The sequence below is a fragment of the Hippoglossus stenolepis genome, chromosome 21 (assembly GCF_022539355.2).
Source record: "Hippoglossus stenolepis isolate QCI-W04-F060 chromosome 21, HSTE1.2, whole genome shotgun sequence".
Classification (NCBI taxonomy): Eukaryota; Metazoa; Chordata; class Actinopteri; order Pleuronectiformes; family Pleuronectidae; genus Hippoglossus; species Hippoglossus stenolepis.
In genome coordinates this window covers 19,502,426-19,525,753 of record NC_061503.1, presented here as the reverse complement: position 1 = coordinate 19,525,753, position 23,328 = coordinate 19,502,426, and the positions used below count along the sequence as shown (strand labels likewise).

General features: G+C 44.7%; 2 protein-coding genes across 12 annotated transcripts in view; one reads left to right on the top strand and one right to left on the bottom strand.

The window, feature by feature from the left end:
* baiap2b (BAR/IMD domain containing adaptor protein 2b) overlaps nucleotides 1–7,245 on the top strand; it is a 53,923-nt gene extending 46,678 nt beyond the window's left edge. For 4 of the 7 annotated variants that reach the window (XM_035146742.2, XM_035146745.2, XM_035146744.2 and 1 more), the window contains 2 exons: nucleotides 571–608; nucleotides 5,529–7,245. In XM_035146742.2, the coding sequence (XP_035002633.1) occupies nucleotides 571–608; nucleotides 5,529–5,676 (186 nt within the window). In that variant the 3' untranslated portion in view covers nucleotides 5,677–7,245. The other 3 variants (XM_035146747.2, XM_035146746.2, XM_035146748.2) reach the window with 3 other exon arrangements.
* A 332-nt stretch (nucleotides 7,246–7,577) lies between these two features.
* The window catches only part of aatkb (apoptosis-associated tyrosine kinase b), a 36,518-nt gene continuing 20,767 nt past the window's right edge, over nucleotides 7,578–23,328 (bottom strand). For 3 of the 5 annotated variants that reach the window (XM_035146737.2, XM_035146739.2, XM_035146738.2), the window contains 12 exons: nucleotides 22,468–22,609; nucleotides 18,572–18,651; nucleotides 17,914–18,032; nucleotides 17,406–17,493; nucleotides 16,439–16,572; nucleotides 15,994–16,078; nucleotides 15,726–15,847; nucleotides 15,422–15,571; nucleotides 11,281–14,740; nucleotides 10,471–10,600; nucleotides 10,187–10,393; nucleotides 7,578–9,687 (listed from right to left, as the gene is read on the bottom strand). In XM_035146737.2, coding sequence (XP_035002628.2) covers nucleotides 9,659–9,687; nucleotides 10,187–10,393; nucleotides 10,471–10,600; nucleotides 11,281–14,740; nucleotides 15,422–15,571; nucleotides 15,726–15,847; nucleotides 15,994–16,078; nucleotides 16,439–16,572; nucleotides 17,406–17,493; nucleotides 17,914–18,032; nucleotides 18,572–18,651; nucleotides 22,468–22,609 — 4,746 coding nt within the window. In that variant the 3' untranslated portion in view covers nucleotides 7,578–9,658. Of the gene's footprint in view, nucleotides 9,688–10,186; nucleotides 10,394–10,470; nucleotides 10,601–11,280; nucleotides 14,741–15,421; nucleotides 15,572–15,725; nucleotides 15,848–15,993; nucleotides 16,079–16,198; nucleotides 16,350–16,438; nucleotides 16,573–17,405; nucleotides 17,494–17,913; nucleotides 18,033–18,571; nucleotides 18,652–19,286; nucleotides 20,376–22,467; nucleotides 22,610–23,328 lie in introns of those variants that run through there. The other 2 variants (XM_047338468.1, XM_035146741.2) reach the window with 2 other exon arrangements.

The window sequence follows — 23,328 nt, the reverse complement described above, 5'->3', positions numbered from 1 at the left end:
GGTCCCAGCCACAGAGAACGCTCCGCTACATTAACTCCTGTAAACGCACAGATCACTTGGACTTCACTTCACATGCTCCTGTTGATGCAGGATGGGGAGCAGCTCAGAAGTCGGCCTGAGCGGCTGACTGCCTCCGTCTCTGAGGGAAACTCTTCAAGCTTCAGTTGAGAAGAGACTAAAATGATTCAGGAGTTGTCAAACATCAAAAAATATCAATTTCAATACCGACCTGGCATCAAAATGTAAAAATCTTTTAACCTACAAACTGCCAAACTGAAATAACCCTAACCCTGTCACTGGGGAAACCTCACAGTCAAACATCACAGTAAGGATTCAACACAGACACAGTTTGGACGGTTTAATGGAAGGAGAGAAACTAATTATTGATATATTTCATGTTAATTTAATTATTATTAATACCCAGCTCCACCTGTTCAGATTCACATTGAAGTTTCTACCATGTGTCTTTGCTGCCATCTGCTGGCTGTTGTGGTCATTGCAGCAGCCATCTGTCAGGTTTCTAAGTTTTTCTAATGTGTGACTCATTGTCTTGTTTTCACGTCTCTGCAGCACGGGGTCGAAGAGTACGAGCCTCGCTTCCCCACAAGGTAAGAACCACCTGAGCACATCTGGTTGATAGGGTTCCAGTTCAGTCAGTTCAGTGTTAGATTCAGGTGAAGCAGCTGGGGGGGGGCGGCGTGTCCTCTGGTGAATCCAGGGGAACGTTTTACTGGGAGACTGAAACCACTGAAACCACTGAAACCACTGAGCTTTGACTGAATGATGTGACTGAAGACAGAGAGTTGAGGGATTTGAACGTTTTTAAGTCCAGACCTGCAGACACACAACCAGCAGGACACACACACACACACACACACACACACACACACACACACACACACACACACACACACACACCTCTTTTCCTTTTTAATGTTGCTTTGTGTTCTTTTCTTTGTGTTTCCATCCTGTTCCGTTTGCACTGGTTTGACACATGAAGCCTTTAGTGATAATGTAGTGATTAGTGCATAGTGGTTACACAATAAGCTTTGTGTTGTTACACCAGCTTTGAATGATAAGAGGTCTCTACTGGACCGTTAGAAACTAGAGGAGCACTCATACCTCCGCCAAGGCTAATGCCCCATCTCACCATGTTAGAGAAAGAGAAATCACATCTGCTCCAAAATGTAACAGATTGCTCCTGGGCCCATGTCAATCAGTCAATCACATTTAATCTGTATAACCCATATTCATAAATCTCACAGTCGAACCCCTTCACCAATTTAAAGCAGATGGGTTCAGTAGTTTGAGTCTAATCGTACAAACACAGATTAAAGCGTCACCTCCTTGGCGGATGTGATAAATAAGTTAAAGTTTATAATATTTTAAGTCTTTGATTATTTAGGTTTTTGTGTTAAGTTGATTTAAGTTTTCTTTTTCCCATTAATATCCAAACACTCATGCTTTGACCTCCCAGCTCCTCCTCCTCCTGCCCCATGCAGCTCCTCCACCTCCTCACTGCTCCCACCTCCTCACATCCACAGGTTAAACCTCAGGTTCACGCAGCAGGAAGTTTAGTCTCAGTTCAGACTCTTGATTTATTTCCTACTTGTGTTTGCTGCTGTTTCTCCTGAGCCGCCCTCCTGGAAGCCTCTCCCTCTCTCTGTCCACAGTTCCACAGAGGGCAAGTTGATTTCCACAGTGTGAGGACAGACAGACAAACAGACTCAGCCAGACGATGCGATAGGACAGGCACCTCGCTGCCCTTCAACCCCCCCCCCCCTCCCTCCCTCCCCTCTGCCCTGCCTCCCTCCCTCCCTCCTGCTCATGGCAATAAACTCTTCCCCAAGTTGATCAATGCAACGAAGACGCTCGGGTGTTTGTCTTCTCCCCTCTCTGACCCTCACCCCTTTTACCTCAGTCCTGCCTTCTTCATATCCTCCCCCCTTTCTGGACCTCACCTCCCTCCTCCCTTCTTCCACCAATCCTGCCTTGTGCTGTCTGACGGTCCGGTGGCCACGCCGGGCCGCTGGTGAAGCCTGGGCGCTCAGCCACGCCCGGCCAAACCAGAACAAAATGGACTCTGTGCCATCCGAATATTCAAAATCAAAGGGATGGACCTTTTCTCTGAGGAAAAGTGTATCTTTTGCTCGTCTTTCATGCATGTACATTTCCTTTATTTACGGCCGGGGAGGCTCTCTCCCCCCCGAAGGAACCTGATCTCACGAATGTCCTGCGCTCCATCAGAATGACCCTGTGGAGGATGTGTGTAAATCAGGGTGGAACCGTACAGTCGTTGATCCCACAGAGGATCTTCATGATGTAAAAACATTACAATCAATACTTCTACTGATTCTCTCAGTATTTAACAATAATAACTTTTCATGCTGTGAGGTTTTGTACTCTGAGACAAGAGGTCATGTATCACGAGTAGTGAACCGATAATTAACTGTTTTAACGCACCGGAGACGATGTAATGGAATGTTGACTGTACATAAATGTGCCATATACAGAAGTGCTTGTCTTACAGTATCTATGATCCGTTCATAACCAAATGCACCTTATAAAAGTAATAGTCTATATTTCTGACTTCCTGTGAACAGAGTTAACGTTTTCAGTATCGGTCTCGTCGTCTGTATCGGAGGGCGACTGTGTTCGGACACACACACACTGGTGCTCGGGCCCCTTCCTCTATTTATTGTGATGTGTGAATATCATGTGGAGGCTGAATGGGGTCGACGAACCCTCGGCCCCGACGCGCTCGAGGCTCCGAGCTGGTTTGGAGAAACGCTCGGTTCTTTAATCACTGAAATGAAAAGTGTTTAGAACTGGTGAAGTTTTGAAAGTAGAAACTTGTCAGATATTCGGTGCTTGCAGCTTTTAAAATGCTGCTGCTTAGCTTTTTTTTACTGATTGTATATTGAATATATTTTGTTGCTTAAACAACAAACTCAAATTAAAGACTTATTAAATTATACATTTTCAGTTGAAAGTTGTTCATGCATGAAAGAAACGACAACTGGCCCCCCCGTTGGACTCGGTTCCCATTTCAAACACTTTAAATGCTTTTCCATATTCAGATGTGTGTTAGTGCCTCTTATTGATGTTTGAATTAGTATATAACATGAATATTATATTTTTATGGCGAGTGAGTGTGAGAAACATCTGGATCCAGAGGGTAGAATGAGGCAGCGGCAGTACGGTGATAAATGGAGTCAAAGTGGTGTAGCTAGGCCGTGACGAGCAGAGGGGGGGGGCTCCGTGTTCAAACCTCATTCAGCCTCCTTGTTCTTCTGCTCTTTGCAATTAAAGACGTGATTTTAAAAACCTCAGTGAGTGAACAGCATCATGTTTTGCAGAAAAAAAGAAGTTTGTCTGATTCTCTCTGTGCTGAATAAAGAAGCTGCTCGTCAGTTAGTCTTCTCACCACCGTCCCCCCCGTCGACTTCTGATGTCCACTAACCACGATTTCTCTCATGATTCTTTAAAGTCTTTTAACCAAAGAGAGAAGGTGAAGTTTTAAACTCTGCACCTCTCCTCTGCCTCCTACTTTGCAAAAATGTCTGCACCATTTAATGCAGAGTCTTAAAATGTGTTTTTTTCTTTGAATGAGTGAAAAAGTGAAGCAGAAACTTTCTCTCAACAGTTGTTAATAATACTGTTTCCTTTTTCACTTTAAAAGAAAAATGTTTTAAGTCTTCCTGTGAGACCTGTTTGCATCGTAGAGACGTGTCCTCTGTGTCTCTTCCTCCGTCTGTCTGTGACCTAACACTCGTCTTCCCCCTCAGCTTTGCCAACCCTCCTTTCTTTCCATCTCTGTTTTGATAAATTCAGAAACAAAAGTCGAGCACAAACGACTGGAAGCTGCCAGTGTTTCTTCTTTCTCCACTAAAATAAGTCCAAGGTACGACTGCCACCGCTGCAGAGATAGCACACCGACCACCTGTGGCCCCAAACTCCTGCATCGACTGATGTGCTTTTATTTTGATGAGTTTTGTTGTGAAAGGGGAAAAAAAGGAATCTGAATATTGTACAGAGAAGTTATGTGCATGCTTTGGGGGCACGAATAATTCTAAAGTTGATGACCTCAAATGTACGGTGACTTTCTAAGACTAAAGTATAAAATAAATTTATTCAGCCGGACATTTTTGTTGTTTCGTTTATTTTCAAATCAAGAGCCAACTAGAAATCTTCCTCTTTTTTTTGTTTAATCAGTTAGATGTAGTGTTTTATTCTCTTTTTCTATTTCAGTTATTTGGTTAAAAGCAGAACTGAAACTTAAAATCAATAAATAAAAGGTGGATCATCTTTTTACTTGAACTCATTAACCAGCGGCTCCTCCTGCTCATGAGCTGCGACTGTTCCCTTCATTACCTCCCTCCTGCACTGTTTGTTGTGTGTGTGTGTGTGTGTGTGTGTGTGTGTGTGTTTGTGTTGAGTGCACAGTAGTGTTTACACTGCTTCCCACCCGCCCTGACCTGCCGCTGCCATAACACCGCTGGCCTGCTCCTCCTCTAGCGAAGGTACTTTTTAACTCAACCTCATCTTTGGGTCTTCATCACAAAGCGTCTGGTCTCATTTTGGTTTTGCTGTAGCTCCTCTGCCTGCTCATGTTTTTGTTTTCCTGTTTTCTGGTGTGAATATATTCGGGTCATGATTTACCTGTTGCCGTGGTGACTGTGTGGACACCTGATGTGTTGTGTGAATTTATTCATGTAACGTTTGAATTTCATGAGACGAATAAGTTACCATGAATATAAAAAGAGCATGTTGAGTTTGACTGGCGGCGTCCACAGGCCTCAGCACAGCGTTTAGTTCATCATGCATCTTGATCACTGACAGTTCACCTGAGTGAGAACAGGAAAACCACGATGGAATAATCTGTATTCAAATGACAAGTCTTCATTTTAATCCAATTAGAGTAAACAAGTCAAATTACACTTGATTAATTTTGCATACAAAGTTCAAATGGAGGCTCCCAGTCATGTCAGTCATGGTCTTTTTATTTGCACCATAAAGTGATGACTCGTGTTGATAGTAGTTAAATATGCATGTTGTTGTAATAAGAACAAAGAGTGTGAACCTCATGTTGTGTTGGACTGTCACATGTCTCCTTTGAGAAGAGTGTTGACACCTGAGGACTGTTTCTTCCTTTCAGCTCAGGGCCTGATTACGCCCGGTTTTGAAAACCCAAAAAACCATCGTAAGTGACTGAGCCTCTTCGTCAGGGTCTGAAAACGACCTCTTCATCTTTCAGCGTTTCATCATCATCATCATGAGAAACTGCTTCATTGTCTCGTCGGCTTCTGGTGTCACTGAACGGCTTCTGGGTCATTTCACTGTTTGTTCTGCATGTTGACGCTCCATGTTTCCTCCTGCTCGACTCATCCCACTTTTTATTCACTTCACTTCTTCACTTGTTGCTGAAAAACCACAGTTTCCTCTTCTGCATGACTTTCATTCTGTTTTATGTAATAAAAAGGAAGCTAAATGTTTGTTTGACTTTGTTTCTTGTCTCCTCTCCCCAGCGACTATCCACCGAGCGAGCCGGTCGTGGAGGCCCCGGCCAGACCCCCGCTTTCTGACGAAGAGGATGAAGAAGAGGATGAGGATCAGCCGGATGAAGCTCACTACGACTCCCTGGAGAAGACCTCGACTCTCGCAGAGGAAATCTGAGCCCCCCCCCCCCAGTTTGAATCAGCTGCAGGTGGCTCGCTGGTGCTCGACCGCACCGCCTCAGCTGCAAAGCTCCGAATCAACCACATCATCACTTAGTGGGATTAAATCATCAGAAACACGAGGAGCACTACAATCACCACATGCAGTAATCTGTGCATTAGGTGAGAGATCATGTAAATAACAAGTGTTTTAAACCTGATCTTCTAGCGTTGAAGCACATTGACAGTCAGAACAATATGAAGTTGATTGTTTAGTTGTTTCTGTAAAGTTCACACAGTGATGAACAGTGGAGGCGTTTCACCGTCGTCACTTTCAAATCAAGCGCTTGGTGTCAAATGAGGATTGAAAGTGTCTCACTTAGATTCCTGGATCCTTTTCAAAGCCTTGAATCTGTGACTGGACTCACAGGGTCTGTAGCTGAAGACCTGGAGACGTCTCTGTGCTTTGAGAACTCAGCTCTCGTCCCCGGCTGCAGCGCGAGGGCTTTCACGTGGGTAAGATACACGTCTCGTGAGGTTTTCACCTTTAGCCTCACGTGTTATTACTGATCTCAAACGTCCGATGCAAGAAAACAGAAGAGTCTGAACCAAGGTGGATAATCAGAAGTGAGAAGTTTCAGGAGGATGATGAATCAGAATGATGAGCACAATACTACATAGAACAGTATCTTCACTTAATTGTATACTTATACTCAATCTTGTACTCTGACATGTTAGATATAAGCAGCACTGAAGGTGTTTGTACCTTGAATAATATTATAATGTTCTTGTTCTCAGATTTCATTGATTAATGTTGATCTATATTGTTCTTAGACTAATGCTTTGTTAAATCTGCTGAAAGCAACGTTTCCAACTGAAATATTCACTGATTCAATCAGAGAAACGTTGTGATCTCATTTTGTTCTTTTATCGTGTTTCAAATTACTGTGGTGAGAGAAAAACTGAGTTACACCAATAAGTCCAAATTAGACTGAGCTGATATTTATCTTTCATAAAAATGAAATGATTGTTCTATGCAAACAGTTTTTAAAACGTAATCTTTCCTTGTTTTGAGATTTGTTTTCTTTCTAAAACCCAGAACAATGTGTTTACAGACACAGTGACCAGCTGCTCTGGATAATCCAGTTTTCAGCAATGACTTTAAAAACTGGTGTCAGTGGATTTAATTATCTTCAGTGTATTGTTTAAGCTATGATGACTATTAAAATGAATTGAGTATTTCAAATCAAGATGTAACGTAGATTCTCAAACAGGGTTCTGCAGAGAAACCGAACTGTCCCAGAATCTGCATCGAACACTAAATGTTTTGTATCTATGTCACGAGATGAACGCGCTCGGTCACATACAGATGTTGAGTGAAGTCAGAGGTTCAACAGACTTTAAACCTTCTACTCGTGAAGTTCAGAGCGTTTCCTCCTCTTTAATAAAACCAGATGTCTGCTCACACTGATCAAACCTACATCGGTGTAACTCTGATGAACGAAGACTAACTGAATCGTCTTTGTATCGTGATAGTAAACAAAGTGTTTTTCAATTTAATTCTGAGAATAAAAGGATCAAGTATTTACCCCCAGTGTGCTGTGTATGTTGTGTATAAATACTGCAGTGCTGGGATCACACTACACAATATATGTGTCTTTTAGAGGTTTCACTTATGTGATCATAGGGTCACAGATTCTTTCAGAGACTTTGGAAATTGGACCGGATCTTAGATTTCGGTCTGTGACAACTTGTGCTGTGCCTGAAGATGATCAGAGTTCAGTGTCTTCTCATCATGATTCATGAATTATTCTCTGAGAAATCAACGAGAAGGTTGAAAAATCTCCTTCATCCAACCTGTAGTTTTTTCTTGATCCTGCTAAATAACAGACAGAAGATAAAAACCTAATGAAGATAATGTAAGATGTGTAAAACAGACTTTATTTATATTTGATAGAAGGTACAGAAGGTAATGATGTGTCCAGGTCAGTGGGGGGGGACACATTACTGACCATGTTCCAAACCAAAACGTCTCCTGCACGATTATTTTTTAAAGATCAGTTCAATCTTCCTCGTCTGTCACCACCACACAAACTGGTCTCGCCCCTGAACCACAACACAGCTTCTCTTTGGCAAAAATAAACAGACATTGTTTCATACTTCCCCTCCTTCACAGGTACAGTACATCAATACTCTCCAAAGTATTCGTGGAAATACAAAAATATTACAGATAGTCGAGATGGTTCTATGCTGCTAACGTACAGAATATTAAAGAGGCAAACAAACACTCGGTCACAGGGCGTTGAACTTCGTGCTCCAGGCTCCAGAGCCTCGGAGAGGAATGAGACGACCACACGCTCCCTCCTCACATTTACACAGAAAGCAGGATCGTGACCTCGGCTCCGTCCTTCAATCAGCTGATCAGACACATTGAACATTGATCCGTCACTTGAAAACAGCTTTTTTAATATTTCATCCTATGACTCTCTTTGTTTCAGTGTGGCGCTCGCACTTGTCCTTTTTTAAATTAAATAAACCAAATTATTATTATTCAGAGGAAGCCATCGAAAAGCAGAATCATACAAAACTGCTCCGAACAAGCTCATCTCGGGCAAAATACAGCATCTGTGTCAGTAACAGTGAAGTCGGGTGTTTCCATTCAAAACAGATAAAAAGGTAGAAATGGGCTGAAGCTGTCAAATATCAGAATTTAATGTTCTGATTTACATATGAAAAATCCTGTTTGTTCAGACTAACACAGAGAAAAATAGACTTGTTGTAATACTGTTGGGCAGGTTTGAGTTTTGATATCGTGGCTTTTTGAGCCGAGGGAGATTATGAATCATACATTTGTCATCAATGTAATTCCAGTGTTTGTGGATATTGCTGCAAATCGCTGCTTTTCGGACCATGTTGGATTTACAGGATTTTTGCATCAATGTGATGAAGTTCTTTGTTTTGTCTGGTATTTAACTGGATTAACACAAACAGACATTTATATATTTAATACTTTAATAATATCAACACCCAATCATCTGCGTCTCCTAACACTATTGGCCTGGGTCGTTATTAGTTGCAGTCCAGATACTGAAGATCTCCTTTTGGAGCTGCGACATGAGAAAGGATTTCAGTGACCATGTGTCTTTGTCTCAATTCCAAATGCGAAAAATACTTCTAATGTTTCCTAGCTACTTGAAACCATGCATTGCTATATTTGAAAACTATTCCCTTCACTTCTTGTTGCCATGGCGACACTGTGCCTGATTTAAAACAGGTTGGTTGTGAAGGTGCTGCTGAGAGAGACTGAGCCACATAATCATGTAAAACAGCACTGTAGTGATTTCTATTATAAAAAATAAGAAGAGAAAATATCAGGTTGTCCACGTTCGCTCGTCTGTTTCCACAAAATAACATTCGAACAGGAGCCGTTCAGATTCCTGCGTGTGACCTTCGACTCTGCATGAATCCAAATATTAACATTATATTACTTGTGATACCTCAGAGATTCTCGTCCACGTTCATTAAGACAAGTGAAGCACTTTCTGATAAAAGTCAGTGGAGCTGTACAGTCTTGTTCAAAATGCTGATCCTTCGTCAAAAAGCCCCAAACTCTGTGACAGATGGACACGTCTCCTCCAGGGGGCGCCGCGCTCTCAGCATTACTCCCTGTTACAAATTAAGAAGTGAACCAGGTGGTGAACGTGATTTATTTCCAAACGCCGTCCATTTGTCTTTTTAATCAGAAAAAATTCAACAAACAAATGTCCCCTGCTTTCAAAGATTCTTTACATCCAGTATATATTAATATTCTGTAAAAGTTTTATATATTAATGATAATCTTTAAGTGTAGGTCAGTCCTACACGGTGGTAAGACTTTTCCAAAGTGTCCACAGGGTGAGAGGCACTGTCTTGTTTCTGAAACCTGACGTTATGAAATAATTCAGAAGTCATGCTAGAGGCCAAACTGTCGTCAAAGAGAGGCGGTAAAAATCCACAGCTCGTTACTCTTTGTCTCCGTCCTCGCTGCTTCCTGCAAAACACAGAACAGATCCATGTGTACAAGGGATTCTTACAGAAATCAGACTTCTACGTGTTTTATCTCATTTTGCTCTAATTCTTAGGCAAAATGTTGAAGCCAGAAACGGCTCCGTTAGAGTGGCCGGTTTCCCAGATTGGAATTAGTCTCATACACGATTAAAGTATTTTATTAAAACCAAACAAACCAAAACATGTTCAAACACGATTAAGAATAGATTTAGATTAGAGCCTCTTAATTACTAAAGGCTTAAAATCTGAGAGGAGCCAAGTTTGGATTCATGTTTGAAAGCTGAACACTTCTCACATGTCCAGAGAAATAAACATTCTGTAATTTCAAGAATAAAGTCATAATATTATGAGAACAAAGTCGTAGAATTACAAGAATAAAGTTGTAAATTTATTAATGTGTAATATTTAGAGAAAGAAGTTTGAACTCTTTGAGAGTAACGTTGTGAGTTCATGAGAAACACGTTGGTCCGGAGGAGACTCACCTCCTGCTGAGTCCATATCAGAGTCAGTGATGTGAGTGATGGAGAAGCGGGAGATGCTGGAGGGGGAGACGGTGAAGCGGGAGAACTGAGCGGCCGGTTTGGCGTCCGGGGCTTTGGGGACGGAGCGGGGGGGAGGAGAGTCGGATGCTCCTGAGGACGTTGGGAGAGGCAGGAGGGGGAAGTCGTCCTCCCACTCGTACCCTGCACCTGAGGAGACGGTAAGAATCGTCACGTCTTTATTCACGTCCACAGTATTTTATAAAAACCTCCGTGCTTGTACTCACTCTCTTCTGAGATGTTCCCATCAGAGGAGTCGTCGGAGGCGGTGACTCTCTCTTTGGATTTGCTGTGTGACCTCTGACCCTCGGCTCCCACAGGGAAGCTCTGCTCACTCAGCTCTTTAGTCGGACTTTCCTGGAGACAGTGAAGAAGAAAACTGTGAAGCTCGTGTTATATAAACTCAACATCACATCTGTGGATGCAGGAATTCTTTTTCACTTTTCCCCCCCAAAAAAATCCATATTGATTTGTTGATTTCTCAGATTGTGTGGGAATCTTTAGGGGGTTGATATTTCTTGTAGATCCAAATAAAAATCTGGATCTAGTGAATTTAAATGTGGTTTCATACGGCTGAAGGGTTTTGTTCAGTCTGTATTGAGCTAGAAACCTGTAACTTTATGTAGAAACCTAATGTGGCCTGTGGTGGAAATCTGAACTTGAGATCATAAAGTGTAAAGTCGTCTTTAAGAGTTTTATCTAAACACACCATGCAGGCGTCAGTGAGAAAGAAGTGCTCGTGTTGTGTGTGGGCAGGAGTTTGATCTGCTCAAGGGCGAACAGAGAGAAGAAAGGAGAAGATACGATCTCACTACAACCTGTTTCTATGCAAACAGACAAGAAGCAGAAGCATTCAGTGATTAACAGAGTTTGAAAAGACCGACAGGTTTGAACAAAGTAAGAAGGACAATTCTATCTCAGGCCTTTGTTATGAGGCTGGTTTCAAGTTCTCTTTGATCCTTTTCACAAAGAATGATTCTTTCATTTTGTAGAAACTTGATTAAATACAACTTGTATTTTCTCTCTTTCCTACTCACTTGATCGAACAGGTAGACGGTGACATCGTCAAAGAAGGACACCGTCTTCTTCGTGCGCTCCAGCTCCTCCTGCAGGTTCTCCTCTGTGAGCAGCGTTGGCATCTTGAGGAGGCTGCGCAGTTTGTGGGCCTCGCTGTCGTCGCTCACCACAATGGGCACCGGGTGGCACTCCTCCTCGCTCTCCTCCCCGCAGCTCTGCTCCTGCATGCTGTAGGATCGCAGCTCCTCATCGGACTCATCGCTGTCGTCTGTGTCGCCGTCCTCCTCATCCGCCTCTTCCCCATCGGCTGGAGACCCCCGGCCGTCTGTTGCAGGGAGCGGAGGTGGAGGGGTTGACGGGGGTGGAGGAGAGGAAGTGGAGAACCGTCGGGTGTTAGCCGTGTGCTGCAGGGCCACCTCGTCTTTGGGTAAAGAGTGCAGGGTTTCACCGGATGTCCTGGTCTGAAGGGTCTTGATCACTGGCTCTTCTGTTGGTTCTGAGTCTTCCAAGACTTCTGCTTCGTCACTTTCTACCTTAACGTTGTGTGAACTGTTTCCATTCAGGGCCCCAAGCGCCTCTTCCATGGCCCCCACCACCTCTGCTGCCCAGTCCCCGAGAGATGAGCTCTCGTCCTGGGACGGCCATTCGTCCAGTCCTCCCTCTATAGACACAGAGGGCTCCAGAGGAAGCCCCAACTCCTCATCTCGACAATCCTCTCTCAAGTATTCCTCCATCTCTGGTGGACAAGAGAATTCTGTTCCTTCTGTTGATATGTGCTTCACTTCAACTTTGATGTCTTTGTTTGCTGCAGCGTCTTCAAGTTCTTCCTCATCCTCACTCTTCCTTTTCTCTCCCTTCTTTTCTTCCATTCTTTGTTCATCTCTTCCTGTCGATGATGATGATTCTTCTCCTTCATCCCTGGACTGCTTCTCACTCTCGTAGTCTGAGAAGTACGCTGAGTCTCTGTACGGGGTTTCATCACTTAGTGGTGAAAAGATGTGGTCGCCCGTCTGAGAGGCTCCTGAGGCCACATCTTCACCCAGTGATGGTTCCCCCTCCTTGGCCTCCTCCAGCTCCTCGTCCTCCTCCAGGCTTGTATCTAGGGTAGGCTTTGCCAGAGGTTGTTCTCTGGGTTCATGAGGCTCTTTGGGTACAAACTCTGGGCTCTCGTTGTTTTCTGTGTCGTAGCCACTGTCCATAGCTTTAGGGGAGCTGGAGGAGGCGGGGCTGAAGCCTTCACAGGACCCAGCTGCAGATGGTAGATCCATGGAATCCATGGAATCGGGAGTTCCTACCTGCTTCTGCAGAGACTTGAAGGCAGGAGAAGCGCTCAGCTCACTGGACTCGTCAGCGAAGATGCCTGAGGTGACGTCGGTGATATCCTCAGTGATGTCATCCTCCTCCTCGTCATCATCGCTGCAGTCGAGGATGTCAGCGAGACAAGCACTGGAGCTGCCTCGGTCAACGCCGCTGTCTCCAGTGGGACTCAAGTCTGACTCCGGGTCTGTGAGGGCCACCATCACGTGCATGTTGTCATCAGGAGGCGGAGGGATCGTCATTGTCAGCGTCACCTCTTCTATTTTAGGTTCTGTGGGGTTTTGCATGATTAGGTTTTCCTTGATTACATCCTCCCTCTTCTCTTTGAGTGGGGAACCATTAGTTGTCAGGTCAATATACTGCTCTCCACGCTCCTCAGTCTTTATCAAGGTGGGTTTGGCCACAATGGGACCCCCTGGAGCGGGGGATAGATTGATCATCTCCTCGTTGCATGGGGGGTCAACGATCTTATCTCGGACGTAGTTGCTGTGACTGTAGCTGTTGTTTCTGACGAGCAAACCGGTGAGTGGGTCAACAAAGTGGGAGTGGCAGCACTCTCCAGACGCTGGTGCCGGAGTGTCGCCCTCGTGGCACAGGTAGATGTAGGTGTTGCAGTTGTCTGAAGGCACCATCGCGTGGTGTTTGCTCAGACTGAGGCAGGCACTGTTGTCTTTGGCCTGTTGCGGCTCAAGGTAGTCGATAGGTTTGGGTAGAGAGTGGAAGGCCAGGCTGTTCTCCTCTGGCCAGGAGTCCTCAATGTCTGTGCTTGGCATGGTGTAGTGGAAATCTACATAAGCGTCCTGTCTACAGCTCGCCCGTCTGTGGTGACCCGCGCTGCTGTGGCGGTGTTTTGAAGGCCACGTGTTGCAGGTGTGTCTCTCAACAAATATATCTTCCTCTTCTTCTTCTTCTGAATCGCTGTCTCTGTGCCCGATAAAGAGCGCCCCCTCTGTCTCCATGTTGATACTGACCGAGTGGCTGTTGTGCCTTGTGTGGCTGGGCATAGTCTTCCTGAGCGAGCCCATCATGTCGTAGTAACCCCCAGTCACGTTCTTTCCGATGATGGAGGTCTGACTTGTGTCCAGGTATGGATCTCTGTAGGCCTGTTGAGGTGGACTGGTCACAGTGCGGGTGACACCCAGCGGGTTCTCCAACTCACCCAGGGCCTGACGTAAGCTCCTCGACCCCCAGCTTTCCTGATGGTGCTCACTGGAGTGGTCACTTCCAATCAGATAGTGGTCGATTCCCAAAGGTGGCGAGTGCTCATAGTAGTAACCTCCGTCTCTGTCTTTATAGGACACATAGTGACTGGACTCCCAGGGTCGTAGGGGGCTGTTGTGCGACACTTGTCCTAAAAGCGGCTCCATTGTCAGGGAGATGGCCGGACTCGAGTCATTGGAGTCAAACACATCTGACTTATGGATGTCTGCTGCCCAATAGGGAGCCATGCCCATGTTCTTAGCTTGTGATGGACAGGCCATGCACTCGCCTGAGTCTGCGCTCCCAGTAAGGAAGCTCCCACTGCTGCCCTGATACTCTGGGCTGTAGGAGCACATGGTATAGTCCAGATCGATGTTACAATCCACTGGCTCTTCAATGCGGATGTAGTATTCATTGCTTACTGAGGGGCTATGGGCACTGAGGACGGGGAGAACACCAGGAGCATGGAGATGTTTTGATTGGTAGTATGAAGGAGTAACTGCGTGGCTGAGGCTCTCCATAGGGCAGCCACCAACAATGCCCCCTGGTGGATAAAATGCTTCCTGGCAATGATGGTTGACCTGACCCAGGGTACTGGAGGAGTCCTGGGCTCTATAGGACTGGTCTGCCCTGGCCTGCTCCCACTTGTACTCAAAGTTCAGGCCATGGCTGGTTTCTGTGACTGTTAGTATGTCGTCCCCAGACTCCGAGTGGTAGCCATCGCCTGCCGAAAACTGCTCGAGGAGAGGGAAGGAGGAGGAGGTGGACGAGGGGTGGTCTTGTGACATTGCAGAGGCACCGTGGTGGCTGTTGAATCCAGGACACAGCGAGTTCCAGCGCCTATCAAAGTCCTCCTCTGCCTCGCTGGCCCCCTTGGCACACAGGTAGCTGAGCAGCAAGTGGACTTCCTCTGCATTGGGTCTCTGATCCGGCTGGAGCCAGCAGAACTGCATCACTTCAAACCTGAGGGTCACGGAGATATGACAACATGTGAGAATATAGATCAAACTTGAAATGTAGTTTACAAAAACCTTAAAACTCAATTAATTTGTTGACTAAATTGTAATAACGGGTCTGAAAAGAGGAGACAATCATTTCCCAGCCGAGGGAAACGAAACCAGCAGGATTAGCATATTAATTAGAATCTGCTGAAGAAATGAGAATCCATTGAAGCTGGAAGGGATTTTAATTGTGTTGTTTGTTCTTCTCCTGAGGGGCCGTTCAATTTAAGGAAATAATTATATTATTTATTGCGCTGTCATGTTTCAACACAGTGGAGAACATCTATCTGTTGTTAGTGCTGCAGCATCACTTCCTTTGACTCTCGACAAAGGAAGTGACTCCTCTGAAAAACAAGCGAGTGAGTCAGAGTTTAGCTTCACTGGATAATTCACGAATACCTGGTCCTTAAAGATGTAGTTAGTTCAAACTACTCAGTCCAGGGTTTTCTCTATAACACTGTAAAGTCTTGACCTTACTTTGTAAAGTACCTGGAGATAATGTAAAGTATTTCAGAAGGAGCACCTCTGATTATGTTACACTGCTTTCTCTGTACAATAAAACCAAGGCTCTCTATTCAGTATGAGTAAAGTTCTTTATTATAATTATATAATATAAAGATGTGTTTGTGTGTGTGCGTCTCACCAGCGCTCAGCCAGCGGCACTGGGAGCAGTGGTTTGGGAAGTCGCAGCTGCTGCTCCCTCACAGCGTAGGTGAGCACCTGTCGGTCAGAGTAGTGTCTGTAGGGCTGGTTCCCCAACTCCAGCAGCTCCCAGATGGTCACGCCCAGAGACCTGAGACACAGGAGAACACGTCCTGCTGATTCAACGTCATCAATCACTCCACATCGGTACACATACCTATAAATATACCTTTAAACTATTCAGCATGCAACTGTTTCTGTGGGACAACTGATCCAATGTGTGTGTCTGTGTGTGTGTGTGTTACCAGATGTTGCTCTGCTGGGTGTTGTCTGCCACCAGCAGGTTTCCGTGCACCTCGTCCACGAGCTCTGGAGCGATCCAGCGCAGCGGCACGAACATCTGATCTGACGTCAGGTAGTAATCATCCTGAGAGGAGACAAAATATCAACAGCTTTAAATCTTCAGGGTCACTTTTCCAAATTTTCAGATTCATCCAAAAACTCTGAATAAACATAACAAAACAGTTTATCTTTGCTGATGTTGCCGTCTGCGTGTTTCTCTGATGAACGGACCTTGTACTTGTTGTGGGACAGGCCATAGTCTCCGATCTTCACTGAGACATCAGCAGTTAACAAGCAGTTCCTCAGTGCCAGGTCACTGGAGACAGAGGGGTTGATGGGAAGGGACGAAGAAGGAGGAGGAGTTAAACAACACACAGGCTAAACAAGAGATTGGAGGAGGCTCGTATTTCATGAGGCAGAAACATATTTAGAAGACCTGAGTGCAGACTGAGAGCAAACAGAAAGAATCCAGGTGGGTCGAGTGGTTCTGGAGACGAGGGGTCACCGCCTGCAACAAAATCACTGATGCTGGAGTCTGTCAGAGCACTCAGGCAGCACCAGGATATTGTTTCAGGAAGCAACCGACAAGCAAAAGGCAGATTTGACCAAACACAGCTTGATTCCAGTTTATAAATTCTAAAATGTGTGATATTTAAAAGCAGAAACATGTCGATACCTGTGAGCGTAGTTGTGTTTGTGCAGATGCAGGAGTCCTGAGGCGATGTCACAGGCCATCCGCTGAAGGATCAAGGGCTCCGGGGTCATGGTCTCTGCAGTCCTGCAGCTGCGGAGGTAACTCTTCACATCCCCCTGGAGGAGGCAGAAAACATCCGTATGTTACAACCTCTGACCACTGGAAGGCAGTCTTGTCATTGTGGTTAATGGGAGTCGGGTTGTGTAACGTCTTTGTGTTAGAACCTGTGGAAACTCAACCAACACACTTGGTTTTCTAAGTTACTGATTCTTTTTAGATTTTCTGGGATGAATTACCTTCACGTCAGTTACCTGCAGCTCTACAGACTTTATAATTCACACTGTCACAGTAATCACCCTGAATACAGAGGTTAAGTGCTGCCTGACAACGTTGAATGAAAAATCTGAAATTGAATTTCAACCATAAACAATATATTTGATCAGCAGCCAGTAAATCCAAAGCTCTGACTTGGCAGATTAACTGTTCTTTAAAAACGTTAACATCACCACAAACGTCAGAGTTAAATTTACTGAACAAATGAATCCTGAGGAGCGGATGTTGGATGTTCTGCTGCAGTTTGAGTCACATTATTGTAAAATGACTTAGTGGCGACTTTGGGCTCCGATGACAAAAGTTTACAGCAGCTGCCAAGAATGTTTTGTTGTTAGAAGTAATTAATTAAAAAATCCCATAAACTATATTTATAACGTAGGTCTGAAGCTGGATTTCCGTTCAAAGCAAAGGACCAGTTCTTTTATAAACTACATGTTTAATATGTTAGTGTTTGAATGAACAGATTTCCAAAACGGGAACACACACAACAAACACAACACAGTTTGTGTCGCTGCTCGTCTCAGATTAACCCATTCAAAGTACAAGAGCTGATATCTGTGCATTCACCTCAGAGGTTCAATGTGAATTCATATTGTTTTTGAACACACTCACTCACCAGTGGACAGAACTCCATCACCAGCAGGTAGGGCGTGACCTCGGTGCACTGGGCCAGACACTGCAGCAGAGCAGGGTGCTGCAGGAGGCTGCAGAGCAGAGGACCAGTTAACACACAGTCGGGTTCTGTGACCACACAAACATGACTACACACAGACACACAAACTGTACAAACAAGCTGTATAATCAGAATATTTTATAAATTAGCTCATTATTATAGACTGGAAAAATAATGAGGGATTGTGACTATATGAAAAGTTATAATTATAATTCACAATGACTGATTTACAATAAATGAAACTTCTACTTAACAAGAATCAATAAGAGAAAGCTCTTTCTTATGTGTCATGAAAATGAAAATCTCCAAACTGGAGATAAGAACAAGTCAAACTCTTCGTTTGGATCTGAAGTGAAGTTGTTTTTTCATTATTCCTGAGGAGCTGATACTGTTTTACCACAGTAATATTTTTTATCTGCTGCATTGAAAACAAAACCACGTCAACATGTACCGAAAAGGCTGCGCCTCCTCCAGGAAGTGCATCTGGTCCTGCACACTGGCACTGGACTTGAGTTCCTTCACTACCACCTCAGTGGTGCTCAGGCCTGAGTTCACCTCCCCCAGCAGAACCTGAAACAGCCCAGACGGAGACAGATACGCACAGGGAAGACGCACAGATGGACATTTACACACAAGCCAGCCGATGAAGCGAGGACGGGGGGGCACAAAGAAAGAGGTGAAGCAGCCATGCAGGAGTTCAAGGAGAGAGAGAGAGACAAACAGACACAGAATGAAAAGGAGGAGAAACAGAGAAAGAGACAGAGAAGAAGAGAGAGTGACACCAACATGTTATCTGGTTGTAAGAACAGGACACGTCATGGTTTCACCTGCAGGGGGCGACTACTCTGAAACATCACCAGCGTAAAGATGAACTGACAAGAGGTGGAGATACACACACACACACACACACACACACACACACACACACACACACACACACACACACACACACACACACACACACACACACACACACACACACACACACACACACACACACACACACACACTCTCTCTCTCTCTCTCTCTCTCTCTCTAACACAGCGTGTCAGACATCTTTAAAGACTCCACTCAACCACCTGCAGGTGGATTTGTCTTCTGAGACTCACCTTCCCAAACCAGCCATTCCCGATCTCTTTCAGGTAGAGGAGACTGTGGCGGCTCAGGTCTGTGGACTTCAGGAGATGGACTGATGAAAAGAGAAGAAGAGGAGGATGAGGAGGAGGATGAGGAGGAGGAGGAGGAGGAGGAGGTGTTAGTGATAAACATCCACCAGCAGCCTGTGGTTACGTGTCTTCAACCCAAATAACATTATGTCACATTAAAGCCAAATATGATTTGTCTGGTTTGTCTCACCACAACTTTGTTTCCATTAAATTCAATATGAAACATAATTACAATTATAATTATAAAAACTAAAAACAAATTTAGTTTGAGACCTGAAACTTATTTGATTTGATCCCACTGGACATCAAACACTGAAATTTGATCAAACTTTAAATTATACTTTAAACTTTAAAATGTCAACGTAACATGATGAAGATTTAACTATTTAAGATGTACTATGTCAGTTATTATTTGTAAAATATGAATGTGTCACTAACATGTAGGATAAACTTCACACTACATGTATGTGTAATGTGAAATGTAAAATACAGTAAAATGGGTGAATTTATGTTATGATGTCAAGTTAATAAGAAAACAAAGTATAGTTTGTAATATCTTAAAGATGATACAACATAGAGGTCACTCAGTTACATGGAAGAGAATCATAAACCTTGTTAATAAAGATGATTGACTTTAAAGGCCTTTAACTCAACGCACCACATCCAGCTGTTTAAGTGGCCGCAGTAGAATCCGTCCTCTGTCCGGTGGATTGGTAGAAACCTTCTTTATAATGAAACTTCCTGCTGTGGCAGTGGACATTGTTCATTCTCCACAAGTTGAGGAACCAGACTCGAGTCTTCGGTCTTATTCTGTCCTGAACCTCGTCCGGCACCGATCTGTCCGACTGTCCTCTGCCTCCCTGATGCATCTCTGACAGCTTCCCCGAGTCTCTGCTGCTCTGCTGAACTCGCCCGGCCGTCCTGCCCCAGCTCCGCCAAATGAAACGAGAGTGACGGCTCTGTCCCACCATCTCCCACCCTTCTCCATCTATTCTTTCTTTCTCTCTTTCTTTCTTTCTTTCTTTCTCTCTTTCTTTCTTTCTGTATCTCCCACGATGACACTTAGATTGTGGGTGCAGAGGCAGACAGACACATCTTTGTGATGCTGCGTTCCCCCTCCAGACTCAAACACAGCCTCGTCCCTGTGCTGAGGCCATATTGGACGCCCCCATCTCCTTCCCCCAGACTGGTCATTCCTGACACCCACTCACGCTCTCTCCGTCCCAAAGCAGAATACCCACCATTGTCTGGCTGCTTGGGGCAGCATGGCACCAGTTAGGACCAGTTAGTGCTCACACACTGGGGCTATTATCCACCAGCGTCTTGACATAAGAATGAACTGAGAGTTGTTGATAACAGCGACATACCTTCACCACCACGTTCACCTCAGACATTCACGACACAGATTGTACAGTGAGGGGAAGAGGAGGAGAATCAGCCATTTGATTGTCTCATATCTTTGTCTTTGCAAAACATCTAAAAATATTTCTATCAAATTTCCTGGGATTATTATTTAAGATATTTGAGGAAAATGTTTACTCTGCTTTCTAATTCTTATTTCCCTTGTGTTTATTTCCCTAAGACCCACTGAGACGAGCTGAAAATACCTCGACTACCCTGCTAAGTTCTCAGACGTCTTTACAGCCAATCCACTCACTCAATTTCCATTGTCACGGCCGTCTGGCCTTTTCTCGGCATCTCTCTGAAGAACGCTCCTGTAGCAGGAAGTCTTTAGTCAGATGCACAGCAGCTAAATCACTCAGAGACAAATGGAATTCCCATTACCCTCTCTCACTCCGGTGCATCCTGCTGCACTCTCTGCTGAGGTGCCGAGCTGCAGCTCCGGCCTTGGACCAGCATTTAAATTCACTTTCTGACATCTGCCCATTGTTTGTCTAACCCACTTAGAGGGGGGGGGGGACGCAGGTGATTGTTGTTGTTGTGCAGATTTAAAACTGTTTGTTAGGACGATGCACGTGAAACTTGTTTCTGCTCTAAGTGGATTGAAAGTGGAACTGGACTTGTTTCTGCAGCGCCGTGTTTTCACCAGTGTTCCCATGTCTCCTGTGGGGGTGTGAGCTCCATCGGTCTTTGCAGAGCAGCCTGCAGAAACAGAACAGCTGCATCAGGGCGGATCTTGGGGACTGGGCCCTGGACCGAGTTAAGCACTTACAGTACTGGTGTCTCAGTGGGAACTCCACCTATCCACATAGTCCTTCCACAGCCCCAGTGCTCGGCCGGATGACAGGAGATGGGAACATTGGCAGAAAGTAACCAGTCTTACTCAAAGCTGTTAAGTACTTTGTCTACCTCAGCTCTCAGGAATCAGCAGGAATTACAAATGCATGAAAAGCAAACTAAAGACCTTTTCATTACGGTATTTTTCTCATCATAATTACTGAAATCCCCTGATTTCACTCCCTTTGTCTCTTTACGTTTTAGTGCCTGAGCTACAAAATCCAAATAAAACACAGAACCTGGCACCAAGCAAAGATGGGGTCGATTAGTTCTGAGTAAAGAAAGACGGATTCTCAATGAAAAACAAAACATTATAATGATGTCAGTGGGTGAGGCTCCCTGAAGGTGCAGTAATAAATCCCTGACCTCTTCTCCAACACTTCTATTATTTACAGATGACAGAGCATGAGTTACCAGGCCGGTTCAGCCATATCACAGATAACAGTGAGACGTCGTGCAGATGGTTTAAGTTTTATTAGCTGTGGTTTTATCCGAAGATGTTTAACTATCATTGGGTTTTTCATTGAGCTGGAAATCCCCAGTGAAATTCCATTAACCTTCGTTAACTTTATCTCAAAGCTCCTGCAGATAAAACCCAAACTCTCCTCATGTGTGGATACAACGAGGAGTAACCAGCTCTTATCTTTTAGTCCTGGACTATCTGACGAATGCAAGTTGAACCAAATGGATGTAAAGTTTAACGACAAACAAGTTCAGTGCGTGGGCGTGATGCTGAAGCCTCACCACTCTTCAGTGACAGATTTATCAGGCAGCATCAGCCCATTCACACACAACGAGAACCATTGTGACCCAGCGGCAGAGGGAGAGAAACAAGGCGACCGAGGGAACCAGGGATCTTCTCACTGGGGTTTTGTGCTCTTGCATGCCTGACATACCAACATGCAGCAGTGTAGGCTGGCTGCCTGCACCACATTACGCAACAGGCAGATGTCTGTGGGAGAGAGTGAAAGTTGAAGAGCACAGAGTTCGTTCTGCAGGGACCTGCAGCGAGGGATTGTGGGATAGGTGGAGGCCCAGCTGGCCGAGGCCAGTGTCAGGGCGGTGCTCACTCCAGGGACACACTTTGACAAATGCCAGATACACGGCCCTCCTCACGGTTACATCACTCTCTTCAAATGCACATGCACGTGTGTCTCGTGCACTCTTACACAGCTTGTGCACGGTTTGCATTGGTTTCCACCAAAGGACTCGAAACACAAGTTACAAGAGCACTGACAAAACCATCAGGATGAAATCACGCTGTGATATTTGATCCTTCTTGATGGAGGAGAAAACGTGTGAATAAATGTGTTGTGAAAGATTTAGTGAGTGAGAAGATTGGTAACAGCAGTGGAACGACCCCGTTAAACGTTTTAACAATGTTCACTTCTCCGTGTGTGAGAGAGTTTTCATGATTGCATCACTGGAAATATCCTGGCGGTTGAGTTGTTTTCTTCATAATTCCCCAAAGAGTTTATTTAACTATAATTTCTTATGGTTTTTTTATTAGAGTTTTTATTTTAACCTGTTCTGAGCTGCACACAACATGAGTGTGTTCACAGGAGTCAGCGCCACGCGAGGATCCGTCTGACCCGACTCACCTGACCGAGCAGGTTGCTTGGCGACCGGCAGCGACACCTCGGTGAGGGGCAGGATGTAGACGTCGGGGCTGCCCAGGGAGGCCGGCGAGGCCAAGGTGGACATGTCTGCGTGGTAGTCCTCCCCGTCCACATTCTTGAATTCCTGGAAAACACAGGCACAAAAAAAAAACAAGCCCAGGAGGTCAAAGGTCATGCACAAGAACAGGTTGCTTTGATTAGACCGACGGCTGTTGGGCGACTGACTTCACCTGTAAGATCACAGACCTGGAGGGAAGAAGATGGAAGGAAACAAAACGCATATATACCATCATATGTGCATCGGCGTGATTTAGGAAGCAAAAGAAAAGGACGCACTCATAATTGGACGAGTTGATTTTGGCTCGACAAGTGAAGCAGAACTGAGATGAAGTGAAACAAGCTGTTCTGGCTCGTCCGGTGTTTCTCTGAGCTGTTTGTCCGACTGTTGGAACATCCCAGTGTAAACAGAGTCTGATTCACCCGCAGATTATTTACACTACGATTACAAATATCTAAATCCTTGACTTCACAATTAAGCCTGAAGATTGAAGTGTTGAGATACTTTCTGAAAACAAACCGGACGGATGAGTTTCAGAAAGTGACCGAGCAGAAAAGCAGGTTTAACTTCCTGTCCTCACACAGCTGCTTTTGGAGATAAAGATAACAGGAATAAAGAATTTATAAACAAACAAACTTTAAATATGAAACTATATTGATCTATAACAGGATTTAAAACACAAACTAACTACTAAACTCTTTATACTACGTGAAAAATTACAACTATTTTATGAAAAGGAGAGTTGCATCACTCTTTAAAAGCTGAAAACTTAATTCATGATTGTT